Source organism: Nycticebus coucang, chromosome 12, assembly GCF_027406575.1.
Source record: "Nycticebus coucang isolate mNycCou1 chromosome 12, mNycCou1.pri, whole genome shotgun sequence".
Classification (NCBI taxonomy): domain Eukaryota; kingdom Metazoa; phylum Chordata; class Mammalia; order Primates; family Lorisidae; genus Nycticebus; species Nycticebus coucang.
The window spans coordinates 65,203,278-65,222,142 of record NC_069791.1 but is presented as its reverse complement, the minus strand read 5'-3'; the positions used below and the strand labels follow the sequence as shown (position 1 = coordinate 65,222,142).

At 35.9% G+C, this 18,865-nt stretch overlaps 1 protein-coding gene across 1 annotated transcript in view; it reads right to left on the bottom strand.

Moving 5' to 3' along the window:
• Positions 1–18,865, bottom strand: part of SDK1 (sidekick cell adhesion molecule 1) — a 1,108,031-nt gene that overhangs the window by 426,257 nt on the left and 662,909 nt on the right. The window contains exon 5 of the mRNA XM_053556749.1: positions 9,929–10,062. Within this exon, the coding sequence (XP_053412724.1) occupies positions 9,929–10,062 (134 nt within the window). The remainder of the gene's footprint in view (positions 1–9,928; positions 10,063–18,865) is intronic.

The following is an 18,865-nucleotide window of genomic DNA, read 5'->3' as shown; positions in this document are numbered from 1 at the left end:
TTCATAAAAAGAAAAATAATATTGGGAAGGTATAAGAAGAATTATTTAGCTAGAAAGTAACTAAAAGCTAAACACTAGGAAATTGACCAGGATCATCATTTATATTCAATTACTGAGTAAATATAGTTTTCTTAGAGCAGCTACTTCTGTGGTTTTATGTTAGCCAATAACCATTACTTTGTTTAGGATTTTCCCAGACAAGTTGTATAATAGATAAATGTTAAAATTTACAAAATGATAGCAGGAAAAATTCAATTTTCCACCTCCCTTGTTTGTACCCTCTAAAAATTTCTTATCTTTTCAGATTACTCTTATAGTGAAAACAACTCACAGTGAAAGCAGCCAAAGTAGTTCAATGACCGTAACATCCAAAGTGATCAGAGCTAGAGAGATAATGCAGGAGTAAGTCACAACATTGAGTCAAACACAATATACGTTAAGTTTTGAAATGTTTACATATTATGAGCTTACAATGAAATTATCTTAAATTTTCTGCCAGCTAAATTCTGGCCTGTGGCCGATGGCTAAGTTAAAGAATTGAATCCCAAAGTCAAGGGAAAAATTATTAGGGTTACCTTGAGTTCCAGCCCCCAAACTGCCACAATTAAAGGACCTCCATGCTTAAATATCTGAAATAATAATTTAAACTGGTACACTTAACAAAGGGGCACAAGGGAAGGTGGTTTGGAGGAATTACTAAAGCTGAGTTTTGTATAAGAGTCTGTAAAAATTCAGTAGTGATTAGCCAAATCATTACTAATGATAATGCCTGCATTTAAATCATCACACTATAATTGAGAAAAGTAAATGAATACTTAGGATCTATCTACTAAATCCAACTGGTCAGTTCTGCTTGGTTAATAAATTCTCCCAAGTGCGCACCATACTCCCTGGTTGAGGTTTAGTCACTGTGCAAAATCTGCCACAACAGTTAAATATTAATACCTGGGAATTAGGGAGTGTAATCATGCACAGCACTCTCATAAATCCATAGGGACAGATCATGTCTTACTTTATATCCTATGTGGTGTCTAATGCATTATTGATGATAATTAAATAAGCTCTTTGTTATGATAAATTGTAAGTTATTGTTATGGTGCTCCATTAGTAAGCACTGACTCCAGTTCACCTTCCATTATACCCTAAAGCCAAACCTATTTTCACTGTCCACCTAAACATGCTTCACTAGGGTTGCAAAAGGGTTCCAACTTCAAAGCTGAATTTTAGGGCCAACACACCAGTGTTACCTAGATTGAATGCTTAGCAGGAGAGGTTCTAACATCGAAGTAGAAGGTCTCCTAGGTTTTAAATGAAACCAAGCTCCTCTCAGGTTTGAGTGTGGCAGCACTCTTGACAGACAACCTCCAGGATGAAGGAGGGACAGCATAGGGGATGGCCACTTTCCCTTCAGAGTTTCGCCTTCTCCTAGGATTCTCTCACTTGGACACATTTTGGCACCAAGAGCCAGCCCCCAGGGTCTATGCAGCTGTCCTTTACAGAAGAAACAAGGGCTTTCTGGGCCAAATAAACCTTAGTTTAAATCTTCAACTTCCTATTTCCTATTTTGTGTTTTGGGTAACTTAACCTCATAAAGTCTCAGTATCCTCAGCTTGGAAACAGAACTGCTCATTAATCCACCATGCTACTGTGGAATTTAAAGAAGAAAATATAAGTGAAAATATTCATCTGGTGCTTAGGAAATGTTAGTGCCCTTCTTCTACCTATGCCCTTGGAAAATCATTTAACAGTACTTTTTTTATAAATTATCAAATCTGCATATAGCTTGAAACAGTTTTTGCTTCTACGTCGCCTAAAAGAATTTTGTAAAACTGTATATGTGTTTCCCACATTTTAATTTGACATCTAAAATTTTTCATCAGGGACTGAATATAATTTTTAGGGCATTTTAATATTCTAGTGTAGCTTAATAAAATAAAACTTTTACAACAATTTTATACGTATTCAAAGAATCTAAATATTTGAACAGGTCTAAGGATTTGATACACACCATCACCCATTTTACAAATATATGAATAAGCTCTAATTTTTAATAGTCAGAAATTTTATACCATTTCTTTTTTCTTCTTGAACTTGTATTTCATCCCATTTCCCCCACAGAGTTTTATCCTAACTTTTTGTGTTTATTGATTTGAAGTATTTTTTAGCCATTCTAATTTTGGCCTCTGAAAATATGTATATAAATTTAAATTTTATCCAGAGATCATATATAGTTACATGGTTAAAACACAAGACAAATAAATGAAAAGCTTGGCACAGTGGCTCACACCTGTAATCTTAGTACTTTGGGAGGCTGAAGTGAAAGAATCCCTTTAGGCCAGAAATTCAAGACTACCCTTGGCTATATAGCAAGAGTAGTCTCTATAAAAAAATTAAAAACAAACAAAATTTTTTCTCTTTGATCAAGTTATATTAGAATAATTATTGACACTCAATTTGTTATATAAAAAACTGGAGAAGCATCTTTTAATGAAATGAATAGTGAAGTTTAATTCTAATCTTACTTTTTTTTTTTTGGCAGTTTTTGGCCAGGGCTGGATTTGAACCCACCACCTCTGGCATATGGGGCTGCGCCCTACTCCTTTGAGCCACAGGTGCTGCTCCTCTAATCCTACTTTTTAAAGATATCTAAATATTGTGAAATTTTGTTCATATAACAAATGGGATTGGAAGGAATTAGTATAGAATATCTCTTAATTCTTTAACCCCCTTCTGAGTTCTACACCAAAAGTTATACAATAATGTATTACTTAGGATAGACAAGTCTTTGTTCCAATAATAAATAAGCCTGAAATCTCAATGTTTACCAAAGGTTTATATAGTCCAGTTCTGCTGGAGTGACTTTCCATAGTTGTTCTTCCTGTGTGCTGATTCAAATACCTGGGTAGCTTCTATCTTATGGTTCTACCAACTCAATATGTGGCCTGCCCACAGTTGTCCCCAAAGGAGAAGAGAGAGGGTAAAGGTGACACACTGGGTCTTAAATGCCTTGCCTGAGAGTGACATAGTTTGTTCTGCTTACATAGGCCCTGGAACTGCAAAGGGGCTGGAAATATCTTTCTGTCCTGAAAACAAGTGGACTCTCTCACAGTTACCAATTATCAAAAATTATTTGTAATGAAATGTCAATGACAATGCACTTAGGTCCAACCTCATTTTGTAGATATAGCAAAGGACTGAAAACACCTGACTTATAAAAGAATTATTTTCCAGTTATTAAGGTCCTTCACCTTCTCAGTTCTGCCACTGATATTTGAATTATCCCTTTGTTTGGCCCTTAGGCATTTGTAGCCTCAGATAATGCCCATATTAAAGACTCAGGATAAATAAGAAGGAGCTTTACATTTTGTGCAGAAAGAGAAGAGCAATTATGAGAAGCACTTTGACCACAGACACCACAGATAGATCTGATTTTGGAAAGAGTACATGAAAGAACCTGGAAATAGATTCCTTCAAAATTACATATATCTACTTACCACTTGGAAACCTATATGTACCCAAAGTGATACTCATAGTCTAGTGACTGACTTTGGGAGATTGGCTATGTTGGGCTATCCCAAATTTGTTTGAAAGTTGAACGCAAGCTATAACTCATGTTTTAAACTGGTTCCCTAAAATTTACCAACAATGAAATTAGATTGAAATATTGTTGGTGAAAAGAGATGAGAACGGTGGAAAGAGCATGGGTAGGTAACAGAAATAATCCAGTTTTGCTTTGTGGGTGTGGGAGAGGATTATGGCCTCATTATCTCTTCACTTGTTACTGAAGACTCATTGAGAGTCACCAGATGCATTCTTTACACTAAATATCATTCACCAGTTCATACATTCATATATTTGCGGTTCAGAACAAAATATTAGAACTGGCATTTTTATTTATTTATTATTATTATATTTTTTTTTGCTGTTTTTGCTGGGGCTGGGTTTGAACCCACCATCTCCTGCATATGGGGCCAGCACCCTACTCCTTTGAGCCACAGGCACCACCTCATTTTTATTTGTTTTTTAACTGAAATCACAAGATGAAAACTAAGCACTAATACTATTTATTGTGCAGGTCAAGTCTATTTTTGGAAGGCCCCATGTCATATTTTGTATGTAAGCTATCCCAAGGGGAGATCCGAAAATACTCATTTAGAAGAAGTGGACGGGATGCCCTAATGTGTATGTTGCTTCCACAACTTTCCAGGGAAAGTTCAGTTTCACCTGTGCCCAGAGAGGTAGATTCATCACCTATCTTCATGTGTTTCACTTTACCTAAATTAACTCTCACAGAGTAGATACCTGGGAAGAGACCACAGATCTGAGTTATTCCTCAATGGCAGCTCTGAAACTTGTGTTGTTAGTACTACATATAAGCCACCTTATAGGAGAAACAATTCTCTGGAATCAGATGTCATAAGAATTTGGCAAAAAACTAAACATTAACTCAAATAAAATATAGATTTCCATTTACAAAGTGCATATTGTGCCATGAGATAACATCGAAACATGGAATGAAATTTTCATGATTAAGCAAGGTACTGAAAATACTGTTTATTCCACCTTTATCTCTTTTGTATGAAAGTTAATGCTTATTATTTATAATCAACTAAGCACCCATATATTAAGGCAAAGGTTCAAGGCTTATTTTGTGATGGTTGCCTATAAAAAGGCATTAGAGCACACAGCCTCGTCTCAGTTCTGATCCTCACCAGCTCAGGTGGTCAAGGTCAGAGTGCACCTTATATTTTGTCACATATCTACTTAGCAGGTCCAATACATGCCTAAATGAATAAACTCATGATTTTACTACAAAATACAATTCCTATTTATATTTCTGAAAAGCTGGCAGTAAAGCATCATAAAACCTATAAAGCTGGAGCCTGATTCCAAATTGCTCATTTGTGCTGTGGGCATAGTACCCAAATTGGTTTTTAGTAATATTCTACAACCCAGAGTACTAACCACTATATAATCATGGCTTTAGCAATATTCCAAATAGTTCCTATTGCTTTAGAAATCCAACCCAGAGTACTAACTACTACACAATTACTGCTTCAGAAATCCAACCCAGAGTACTAATCACTATACAACTACTTTCTTTTTTTTTTTTTTTGTAGAGACAGAGTCTCACTGTACCGCCCTCAGGTAAAGTGCCATGATGGCTCACAGCAACCTCTAACTCTTGGGCTTATGCGATTTTCTTGCCTCAGCCTCCCAAGCAGCTGGGACTACAGGTGCCCACCACAATGCCTGGCTATTTTTTTGTTGCAACTACTTTTTTGTTGCAAATGGTCTCTGACATTTGAAAGTTGTGCTTGCTCCCCTCTCTCCCTTTAATATTAGAAGCACAAGGAAAATAAGACAGAATTTTATCTGAGCACACAAAAGCCATGTTTTACAGGGCAGTCCTCTCAGATGACTGTTCTTAGACATAATTCTCAGGAATCCTCTTTCGACTACTAAGCCTATGTGAGGTCTGCAGTTAAATTAGCATTATAGAGGACAAAAGAATGTTAAGTGGTCTTCAGAATTAAAAGCAAGAGTTTGTCAGCCTGAAGGAGGATCAGCTGAAATGATATCCTATCTGCAAATGCTGTTTGAAGAGGAGACATTAAAATTAAAGACTTGGAAAAAAGCAGGAAGGAGAGAGATAGTCATTTCTTTTTTTAATCTAAGCTTCATCCCTATAGAGAATCTCATTACACTGGACATTTCAAATATTGGATCAAAACGGGTGATATGTCTAAGGTATATACAATGGCATTTAAACAATGATTGATTAACCACTGTACAGAATTCTTCACATCTCCTAACTATATGCTTTTTTTTTTTTTTATATTTTATTTTTATTTTTTTTATTTTTTTTTTGGCCGGGGCTGGGTTTGAACCCGCCACCTCCGGCATATGGGACCGGCGCCCTACTCCTTGAGCCACAGGCGCCGCCCTGCTTTTTTTTTTTTGTTTGTTTTAAAAGAAGAAACTCTTATTCACATATTAATTCAGTTCAGAAAGTCTGATCCACAAAAGTTAACTCAAGGTAAAATCTTCAAAGCAAAAGTCAAAAACAGGTTGACAGGTTTATAAAGCTTGCCTGGGTTTGACCTCAGAATAGAAATGTCTACTCTCAGGCAAGCTCAGCCCATTCTTTTTCCAGTGTGCACCCGAGCCGTGGGAGCCAGCTATGAAAAATTCATGCGGGGTGCTTCATCGGTCCCACCTATGTCCTTAACATCTGCTGGCTTCACATCACATTAAAACTTCAAAGTGAATCTACCCCTGAGATGGCAGCAAACTTTCATCAGGAGCAGGAGGTGGATAGTTCAGTGAAGTCCTCTCCTTCCTGACAGGAATATCTGTGCCGAACATGCTGGAATTTATCTTCTTAACCAGACAAAAGGGGGAAGAAATGTTAGGAGATAATAATGCCATCCACTAAACATGCACAAAACAGCATGCAGTATCATTATAGATTTCACTTCTAACAGTCGTGCTTTTAAAAAATGTTATTTTTATCTAAAACCTCTTTATCTTTGGCTTCAAGCATAAGCTTCAAGCATAACCAAAATATTTAGCAATTGAAAAGGTGGTGAGATTTTTGAACTCTGTATGTTATTTCCTTCTTTAGCTGAGCAATAGCATATCACTTATTCAGACATTTTGAGACAAAGCTGGTTGCTACTCCTCTTTGACACTGTGCAGTCTCTGCAGAAGGAAAGGTTTATTATTGGGGGTGGGGGAAGGGAGGAGGCTGCAGGACACTCCAACTTTGACTTAATTACAGTACAATCCACCAAGTATTTAAATTCCAGTTTTCTATAATCCTGATCATGTTCACTATATAAAGGTTCCCTGCTTTATTCTCCTGACACCCAGGAAAAATTCATCTTCATTAGATGATAATTGGCTGTAATATCTTTTGATTTTTCAGAAATGCTGGATGGCAAGTTTTTACAATTTTTCATCAATCTTGTTTGGTGTTTTTACAAAAGGCTGTATCAGAAAAAAAAAATGTTTAAGTCTGCAGAACATCCTATATTGCATTACCAGTATGAACAGGTCTTGAGAATATCTAATTTCATAATAAATCTAGTGAGGTGAGGCATCCTTCACTATCTCACAGCCTCACAAGATGCTGAGCAGCCAGGCCCTGAGCTGCAGTTTCCACTGCTTACAGGATTCACAGCAGTCCATAAAGGTGCAAAATTTAAACATACGATTCCGGAGTTTCTTGAAGATTTATCAAGACTTCCGATCTTTAGAGATTTTCAAAATAGAACTATTAATGAGGAAAATGCATAATTGGGTGCCATTTAACATATAGCTAAATCCAATATGTCAATAGCAAGGTTCTCCTAAGAATTAAAATAAGGCAATTAGGTTCTTCTACCTCCTCACTTCTTTTTATTTGAGAATATTATGGGGGTATACACGTTTTGGTTACATAATTTGCTTTTATATAGACCAAGTCAAAGTTATAGGTGTGCCCTTCACCCAGGTAGTGTGTACTGTACCTGTTACGTGTGAATTTACACACCCATCCCCACCTACTTGGTTCCCATTGAGTTTTACTTCCATATGTACACATAATTGTTGACTGATTAGTTCCAATTTAGTATTAAGTACATGTGGTATTTGTTTTTTCGTTCTTGGGATATTTCACTTAGAAGAATGGTCTACAGTTCCACCCAGGTTGTTACAAAAGATACTAGGCCACCATTATTTTTTTTAAATAGCTGAGAAGCAATCCATGGTATACATACATCACATTTCATTAATCCACTCATGTAGTAATGGCATTTGGATTGTTTCCACATTTGCAATTGTGAATTACACTGCTATAAACATTCAAATGCAAGTATCTTTTTTTATAAAATGTCTCTTTTGCCTTTGAGTAAATATTTAATAGTGGGAAACCTCCTTACTGATCATATTGTACCTGGTCCTGATAAAAAGCAAAGAATACATAAAGGAAAAAAAATTCCTGTTTTTTCCCTAAGATTTAAAGTAAATGCATACCATATCATCAACCTCATTATAGCTCACCTTCTACACATTCTACCTAGTGTCAATGAGAAGCTAAAAATATACAATGGAGTAAAAGGAAAGCTAGTTAATTATAATATGTATGAGCAGCTTCCAATATGCTTTTTGGTCTGTGTAGAAACTGAAATTACTGAAAAAAATTTACATATTTCAATGATATAACACAAGGGTATTGCATTAGTATGGCAATTTGCAAATTCATTGTATTAGTTTTATTTTATACTGGCCTTTACAGAGTAGGCATATTGGAAACTACTAGGTGCAGACTATTTTATAACTTTGCAATGATAAACAGAATTTATGTGAAATGATTTTTTTCCCCTCTTGGGGAAAATTGACAAGGGCCAATTTTCTTGTTTCTGACCTCAGATGCCTCCCCTTTTAACCTATTATCTTGGCATTTATATTATAATTGAGTGCTGAATCAGATTTGCTAAACAGAATGAATGATTCTACTACTGTAAAACTTGTAAATCACTAAAATAATCACAACCTATTTGATAATATAATTTCCATCCTTTATCATCACCACTGGAAAAAATCTTGTAAAATCATATTTATTTCTACGGTAATTCTTGATTCATACAGTCCTTTAAACAGCACTGCATCATGCCCTGGACTTTGTAAACCCCACACCTAATCAATGTGCATGATTTTCCAAAGCATTAAAAAGGACTCGCTAATCCTAAATCTATACCCAGTATATGGTTGAGAGAGGAAGATTCAGTTCCTCAAATTAAGGGCTAATAGCAGGATGACAGCATAGCAGAACCATTTAGGATCAATTCTTTGGAATGCAGTGGACATTTGAGAATGCAGTTAATTCCCACAGTGATTTGTTATGCAGTCTTGAGCCCAGTGTTTGATACAAAGATTCACCTAGTACAGTCTGCTGGGCATAAAACAATTACATCCTTCAAGACTATATGAGGAAAATACTTTCACCCTATCTCAAAGACTTTTCAAGCCACTTTAAGGAAGAAAACCATTGTTTCAAGGTGATTTTTAAAAAGATGAAATCCACTATGCTAATCAATATAATCCACTCTTGTATGACATAATCATAATATTTTGAAATTTGCCATCCACGATGACTATTTCCAACTGTATTTTCTCAATAACATAATAACTGTATTTCATAACATGAAGTTTCAAACTGCAAACATTTGATGACATGCTCTCTGATACACGTGTTTGAATCTAGTTTAGTTCAGAGTTCTTGCTTTTGGTTATTTTCTCTTCTCTAGTAAAACTCTTGTTGGTGAAATTCTACCAACAAGAGTTTTACTAGAGAAGACGACCAAACATTTAAATTGAGTTTCTTCAAACTAAAATGTTCTTAAAATAAATGTACATATAATTGTGATTTGTTATGTAGTCTCTTCATGATTCAGGTTTTTAGTTAAATTAGGTAGAAAAAAACAATCAACTAATTATGTTTAAGTACTTCCAATTTTAATGCAACTTAATATATATATTTTCTCAAGGAAAATATATAGTCAGATTAAAAAAAATTAGCTGCACCTAATGTAGTCCTAAATAAGGTTCATGGATACAATTCATATAAGTCAAAAGATTTTTTTTGTTGTTGTTCAAAATAATATACTTTAGCAATGTACAAAAGTCATAATATTTGTTTAATTTATAAAAGGAATTTTGCATTCATAAATATCATGTAGATTCACATTTATGTTTACCATTTCACAGGAAGTAACAGCCCCAAAGCTCGGCAAACTATTGGCATTGGATCTATAGTAAACCATAGTAACTATACTAGAGATACTATGTAAGATTTATTGCAAATGTCCCATCAGTCAGTGGTTATTAATTAAAACAAAATTTTATTACTTTTAGAATTACCATTTGGTATTTCAAAACTCACTTGCTATGCTCAAATAAATGAATGAGCTTGTCTTGTTTTCTCCGTTCTTCTCATTGACAGCCTGCACGTAGTAAGCCCCAGCGTCACTTGTTGTTGTTGCAAGGATCACCAGTTGATTCTCCAACGTGATGGCTCTGTTTCAGAGAAGTAGAGGACAGTGTCAAAGCCACTCCAGGAAATTCTTGCTTGTAAGGAAAAATTAATTATTAGGCCAACAATAAAGGAATGTTTAGAGTTTAATAAAAGAACTGAAAGGACAAAACCGATACACAGGCCAACTTTAAGCCTGTGACCATGGCTTAGCTCCTCTGATATACTCCAAACAGTGTCCGGAGCTCCACATCTGCAAAAACTTTTAACTGTGGGAGTTTGTTAAAACTTAGAGGTTCCTCTGACAGTTCATAACAAGACCAGTTAGAAGAAATCTCAGAGGAATTGTCTCTTTTCTTTCAAGGATGTTTATCATGCAATGGTCACAAAACTTTCAAAGAGAAGTTTGGACCCCCAAAAGTTTGACCCAGGGCAATGAATTGTTGCGATGTCCTCTACCTTAGCGGATCCTCTAGCCAGCTCTAAACATCTATTTCTATACTAGTAGTGGAAGGAAAGTTGCCAATGGGCATAATGCTAATCCCCTGTGACTTAAATTCTCTCACAATCATTTGCTCTGGGCCACATCCCAGGAGTGTAAGCAAGCAACCAAATAGTCTACTATGCCCAGATCCTTCTCATAGGTCCCAATTCTAGTGTGAAAGGAACCTCTGGGACACAGTTAAGCACTAAGGCTCACAGAGAGCAAGTTTCTTGATCAAGATAACAGAGCAACTTGATCCTAGAAGGACTAGATCTTCTTACATGTAGATTAATACTCTTCTATTCAAACCATAGAAAGACTCCGGTTGTACTGCTTATTTTAAAAGAAGAAAAAAAAAGACACAAATTCAATAAATACAAATAATTTTTAAGTGAAATGGGTGCCGACAGTATCTTTTGCTGAAGTGAAGATTCTGTATTCTTTTTGCTAAAGAAGTGGGTGGGGGAAGTAGAATTTGTTTTAAAAAATTACAAATAAGAGCAAACTATTCTCTGGGTCTTGAATTAGGCATAGAAGGTAAGATGTATTCTGAGAACCCGGATATCATTTAATCTTTGCTCTTATTTCCAAAATATTAGAAACATCTTGAGACTCTAGAGTTAGCTGTGTTACCAAACACAATTGTGTTACTCTACAAAACAGGGAATAGTTGCATGTGCTTGTTTTTTTTTTTTTTTTATTTTTTTAATTCTAAGTAGTCACAGCTTTTCCAGATTCAGATAATCTAAAATCTTTATTCCAGTAACTTTAAAAACATGCAAAATGAATAACCTCTTATGAGGAATTTTAGTATAATAATAATCTTTTTCTTCCTGCTACCTTGTGGAGAGCTGTTTCACCAATTCCTGATTCTTATACATTACATAAAATTATCTTAAGAAGTTATTGCTTATTTAGGGTTCCCGTAGGATATATTACTGTTTGAGTTCTCTATGACTAACTTACTTCATGTCTCATTTATGAAAATTTCCCTACTAAGAAGTTTTCAATTTTTAGTCCCATAAAAATATTTTAGAAGAGTTTTACTATATTTAGGACTGCTTTATAGATTCTTTTAAAGAACAGAGAAATTGTTCCATTTTATTCTAGTCTATGTTACATTGGCACCTAAAATTAAATACGAATATTTCCTACACATGAAGTTACACATTTAATAGTACAATTTAAAAACTGAATATGTAACTGTTTTCTTTAACATTTGATTTTTGCCATAGTAATTTCAAATATGCCTATTACTTCTCAGAATTATTTTTTAAAAATTCCCATGAATCTATGGCATTGTTTCAAGGGTATTGAAAGTAAAAAAGTAAAGAATAAAATATGAAAGTTTATTCGTTATTAATTTTAAGCTCATCTTTTTTGGTTTTTAATTTATAAGCGTATTTTAGTCAAAATTCATGAAGAAAATTTAACTGTTGCCAAAAAAGATACCACAGAAATGGTAAGTCATTGGAAAACATTGTATAAATAAAGATCAATTCCCCAGAAAACCTTTTTTCCCCTCCTATCCATATCTTTCTGAACAGAGCATTTCTACAAAAGAAACTAATTTTTAACTGAAAATGGAGTATCTACAACATTCATCTTAATTTTAAATTTTGATAACTACTGCAATGCTTAAGAAAAAAAAAAACAATTTTTAAAGACAGTAAAGTGAGTACCAAGCATCCATTCTCTGAGCTCTCTTTGCTCCAGAACCAAAATTTATTGTAATACCACATCTCCCCCAACTACTCCAGCCTGCAATGTGAAGAAGCCAGCCCCAGCATCAGGTTTGGGCCTTGATCATTTTGTCCCATGTGTTCATGGTGGTGATTTTACAACCATGATGGAAACAAACCTAGCATAAAGCTGATAATGTTAGTGGCAGAATAGAGAAAATGGAAAGATCCTGGGTCCTTATAACCTCATAGAGCTAATGAGCCAAGCATCCTATAGCCTATCCTATCTCTGACCTGCCTATTTCATGAGATAACATTCTTTATTCATGTTTAAACTTTCTTCAGTCAGTGTTTTTGTTACTAGAAATCAAAAACATGCTTATACAGATTCAAAACATCATATACAATAGCATCCTTTTGGGATGTTATAAAGATGTGTTTTCTGTACAGAGAAAAAAACTCCCTATATATGTTTATGCATAAGTATATATATAAAAATTGTTAACAGTGGTTAGTTTCTGAGTGGTAAGATTGTAAGTTATTTTCCTTTGATTTCCATATTTTTAAAATATTTCCTTTTTTTTTTTTTTTTACAATAAGTAACACTTTCATTCTCAGAACATAACAAAATTGGCTCAGCGCTTGTAGCTCAAGCAGCTAAGGCACCAGCCACATACAACATAGCTGGCTGGTTCGAATCCTGCCCAGGTCTACCAAACAACAATGACAACTACAACCAAAAAAATAGCCAGGTGTTGGGGCCGGTGCCTGTAGTCCCAGATAATTGGGAGGCTGAGGCAAGAGAATTGCTTAAGCCCAGGAGTTGGAGGTTGCTGTGAGCTGTGAGCTTGAGGCTGTGTCTCAAAAAAAAAAGAGCATAACAAAATGAATACAAAGGTATGTTTAGTAATAATTGTAGCAAAGTTTAATACTTTGCCCATAGTAAGAACTACTGGCTGTATTATAACATAACTCCAGATTACACATTTAAAATTTACATTGACTTTACAGGAACATTATAATATTTCAGCCAGATAAATTTTTATTTATTTTAACTTTATTGAAATAAATATATGTGTAGTTTTATATAAAATTACTTCCTTAATCATCCCCCATATTTCTACATTAAAAAATGAAACCTCATTCATCCTTTTTCATGGCTGCATAGTATTCATAATTCCAACATTACTTCCACAGGATAGTATTTAATAATAAGGAGAATAGGAAAGCAAAATAGTCCAATATGGGTGAAATGAACTATATCTCAGGAAGCTAGATTGCTGGATTCATAAAGAACAAGTTAATGAGCCACTTGCACACTAACTATAAGCACAGGTCGGCTTGGCGCTCATAACACAGTGGTTACAGCGCCAACCACATACTCCGAGGATATGGGTTCAAACTCAGCCTGGGCCAGTTAAACAACAATGACAACTGCAACAAAAAATAGCCAGGTGTTGTGGCGGGCACCTGTAGTCCCAGAGGTTGAGGCAAGAGAATCCGCTTAAGCCCAAGAATTAAAGGTGTGAGCTGTGACACCACAACACTCTACCAAGGGTGACATAGTGAGACTCTATCTCAAAACAAACGAGCAAACAAACAAAAAACTATAAGCACAGGTCAAGTCTTCATAAGACAGAAGCCAATCTGTTGTCCTTGGAAGGTGAGACCCACTAACAAACTGCATGTTGCAATTTAGTAGATGATGACTGTTTACAGTGTGTACTTTTTACATGCTTTTGGTCATTCTTTGCTTGGTTCTCCAACACTTTTTGGAGGTATTGGGCAAAATAATGTTAATAATTCTCTATTTCAGAAAAGATGAAACTAGAGGCCAAGTGGAGCTCCCTGGAGTCTTTGACCATCAGTATTCATCAAAAATACTCTTGGAGGAATGTCCCTCTAGAGGTGAGGACCTAGATCCATCCCTTGGAATGGAGGAGATGGAGCTACCTTCCTGGGGTATCTACAATTGAGCTTCCTGCTCTGGTTGCTAGTGTCCCAGGAGGTGTTGCTTTCCCCATGGCCTAAGAGATGACCTCCTTCCAGGCAGGTAACACTAACATAGACATCCTGGAAGCATAGGATTTATTCTTGGTGCTAACAGCCCAGGGGGTGCCTCATAGGTACTCAAAGACCAGAAAGGAAAAGCAAGGGTGTTCATTGCTCTGACATTATCAGACAAAAAGCAAATAGCTTCATTCACTATTTAGTCAGCCAGTGTTTCAGTCCTCAGGCAAAGCTCAGAGTAGAAGGGAAATTAACTTGAACCAGGAGCACACTATTCATGCCCCATAGATCTTGGATTGGGTATATTTATAAACTACAAGAAGTAACAGGAAGTACTTTAACAATTTTTTCTTAATATGTGTGGACCGAAAGGAGGGAATTCCAGGAGATACCACAAAGTTTTTTTGTTTCTGTTTTCGTTTTCAGACAGAGTCTCACTATGTTGCCTTGGGTAGAATGCCATGGCTTGTCACAGCTCACAGCAACCTCAAACTCTTGGACTTAAGCGATTCTCTTGCCTCAGCCTCCCAATTAGCTGGGACCACAAGCGCCCGCCACAACACCCGACTATTTTCTGTTGCAGTTGTCATTGTTGTTTAGCTGGCCTAGGCCAGGTTTGAACCCGCCATCTTCTGTGTATGCGGCTGGCACCTTAACTACTGTACTATGGGCGCCAACCCAGATACCCCAGTTTTATCATGACGTGCCTCAATATTTGCAATGCACCCTTTGGCTTCCATGAAAAGATGAATTTCCTTTGGTTACCAATAAATATTTTGATCTTTGATATTTTTAACACAAACTAGGATGCTGATATATACACATATATACATATATACACATATTTATACATTATGATGAAAACACAGTAAAATAAGAATTTTGCCCATGAAACATTAAAAGAGTAATTCAAACCTGTAGTTTTACCACTACAAACATTAAAGTAACATTTGATCAGTTTCAACTAACATTCAAGTACAATTTAGTAAAAAAAATAAGAGTGCATGAAAATGGAGAACATTAGTTTTTGAACCCTCAAAAATAAAAACATTTTAAATACTCTACAGTTTAATTAAATAAGTTTTTAATTGGGTTGGTTCTAAGGTTTAGTGTCTTAGTATAAATAATCTGGATCTCAGACCTCACAGTTTAACAGCACATTTAAGGCAAACAACTTCAGAATTGATGAACTTTTCTTTGTTGTATAATGACAAGAACTAAAATTGCTTCCAAGTAGTTTTGGCAATAATGAGTCCCTGGATACTCAATAAATGTTATAGCATCAAAGTGACAATGTTTACTTAGTCAAGAGACAAACACTCGCCCCTGACCATTTGCTCTGAGTGCAAGAATACATTTTAAAAGCACACAAAGAAAGAAAAACCTGTTTCTCATAATTTCAAACCAAAAGAAATGATAAGTTGAGGTATAGTCATTAACAGAATGCATAAATACCCCATATACAGCACAATAAGTCCTGGGCATACAGGATTGCAGAGCAGCACTGTTGCATATAGTAAGGCAGGCTCCAAGGAGGAAAACAGCCATTAAATTTGACAACAGTGGTTTTATTCAGTAAAGGATATAATACACTTCTACATAGGCGAAGGACCAAAAGACAAACAGAGAGGGAAGATTCTATAAATAGAAAAGGACCATTTAGGCCCTCCACTGTTAATATAGTGGCCAATGCCTTACAAACATTTTAATTTAGTCTATGTAGGGATCCTTTTCTATGGCAGAAATAGCTAATTTCATAATGTCAAGCATATGGAAAAATACAACTACATTTATATGAATTCATCTTCTGTTCAATTCTATGTTGACTGTCCACTCTTACAGACACAAGTGAAGGTAAGTTGTCAGTGGCATTTCTACAATAATAACTCCTTAACATTCTTTGGATTTGAAACACTTAGGGGCACATATGTTCTGCCTACATACAATAATCCCCCAATATTTAGCCACATAGCTTGACAAATAGTATGAAGTTAATAAATACTACATATGAGTTAAATGAATGAAAAGAAAGAAGAAAATATTCAGATACATTTTGGTGCCTGAGACCCAAGCAAGGAAAGGAGTAGTTTATTCATTCAATAAATATCTTTGCAGTGCCCACGATAGGTATAACACTTTCCAGGGAAGGCATGCTGGGAAACATGGTCATTGAACACAATGAGATTTCTCAATGGAAAGAACTCCAAAGGTATTTTAAAAAGACAAATGGTAGCTATATGAATTTCCATATGCTTGAATCTAGTCTGAGTATTTCACAGAATTTTAGAGGAGTAGATAAGCTAAAGAGACAGCTCACCCACCACAATACACTCAGGTCTGACCACATCTATAATATATTTCTTGTGATAGCTTCTTACAATGTAAAAATCTCATAGGATATCAAATTAGAAAGACCACCCAGTTCTCTAACCTAGGAGGTATTAATAGTTTGAAGATGGGATGACTGCTTCTGCAGATGTGTGGGAGGAGCCTCACACTCCCTGCTGCTGGCCCTTCCACCTCTGAGCCTAGCCTTCCATTGGAGCTCTGGCCGTGGGCTTTTGCAAGGGAAGGACATTCAACTTTCTCCTGAACTGGGGCTTCTCTTACTTCTGCAGCATGGGTGCTGGGTGTGTGCCCCTGTCAGTATGGCCGACAGTGACAGAGAGGAACTTCAGTGAACTACTGTTAGAGAAGCAGAGAGGGGCACCCTGCCTGGGTGCACATTGTTGGTTTTTGAATGAAAGCTGAACAGAGACCTGAGGTCAGGGTTCAGCCATCTTCTCCTTGTTCAGCTACCTGAGCTGCCTGGTAATTGGAAAGAGGATGCAATATGCCTTAAAGTTAAGATTTAAAGTGGTCTACAGAGACGACACCACGTTTTTCTAGGACAAGGGGATCTCAGCTGACAGGAAGTAACATCATAAATAAGGTGATTAAGGATTAAGTTATTATAATACTATGCTAATATAGAGAAGCCCTTAAAGCCATCATACAAGTATGAACTGGATGGAACTGGAACTAGAACTGGATCTGGACCTGATTTTGTTCCCTCAGGGTCATCACTTGGCCTTCTCATCTGTAAAATGGGAATGATAATACTTACATCAAAAGGACATTTATGAAGTGCAAATCAGGTAATACATGAATGAGGCTGACTCATAGGGGCTTAATATAAAATATTTTCTAGAATCTAGAGTTTTAGTTAGTTTCCATATGCTTGAATCTAGTCTGTGTAAACATAGTTAGGTCGCTGAATTATCACCTTAAAGTCGTAAAATGACCTGAAGCCTCTATTACCAAGACAAAGCCATCTGCTCAGGAGCCAAAGTATAATGACTTAACAAAGAGGTCTATGAAAAACTTATTTTTAGATACCTCTCAGTTGACACAAATATTAAAAACCACTCTACTAGACTTTAATGCTGGAAAATCTCTGGCCTTTTCTCAACATAAATAGAATTGATTCTTTTCCTCTAGGAAAGATATTGTCTAGTAGGAGGGATGGAAAAGAATGAAGAAATTACAGGGCAACTGTTGCAGTAACTGGTGAAGAACTTATTTCATCAGGGATTTTTGCCCAGGAGACACATTTTTAAAATTTATTTTAGTGTTTCTTAAATTTTCTAGCTGATCTTAAAAAAGCATTTAAGTCTATTTGTACTTATTCAGGGGCCTTTTGCTATTTTAACTAATTCTTTTAGTACTAGACATAAATAAATTGTCATGCCAAATTCCTACTGTGGTTATATGTAGAAAAATGGCAAGAATAGGAAAGTTTATACAAAGCTGAGGCTTAAGCACAAAAATTTCTAGCCAAGAGTTTTTCTGCTAAAACAAAAAAATTAACATATTCTCCTGAGTAAAGTATGTCAAGAATGGAGGAAAAAGTATCCAATGTACTCAGTACTTCTATGAAACCAACTTATATTTACTCACACTTTCTTATGAAACATAGAACACAACTATAGCCCAGGATGAAGGAGATAAATGAGGGGGGAAGGGGGGGAAGGGTTGATAGAGGGAGGGTAAACCGAGGGACCACACCTATGGAGCACATTGCAAGGGTACAAGTCAAATCTGTCAAGTATAGAACATAAACGTCTTAATACAATAATCAAGTAAATGAGGCGAAAGCTATGTTGATTGGTTTGATGTAAGCATGTCAGATTGTACAAAAAAATCAACACATTGGGGTGCCACCTGTGGCTCAAAAGAGTAGGGCGCTGGCTCCATATACTGAAGGTGGTGGGTTCATACCCAGCCCCGGCCAAAAAAAAAAAAAAAGATTGTACCCGACATATGCAAAATGTATTCATGATCTATGTGTATATGACATAATAAAAAAAAATTTTAAAAAGAAAAAAGAGACCAGGTGTGATGGCTTACACCTGTAATCTTAGCACCCTGCGAGGCCTAAGTGGGAGGATCACTTGACCTCAGGAGTTTGAGACCAGCCTGTGAAAGAATGAAACCTCATCTCTACTAAAATTAGAAAAAATTAGCCAGACATTGTGGCAAGTATCTTTTATCCCAGAGGCCGAGGCAGGAGGATAACTTGAACCCAGCAATTTGAGGTTGCTGTGAGCTAGGCTGAGGCCATCGCACTCTAGCCTGGGTAACATAATGAGACTCTGTCTCAAAAAAATAAATAAATAAATAAATAAAAAA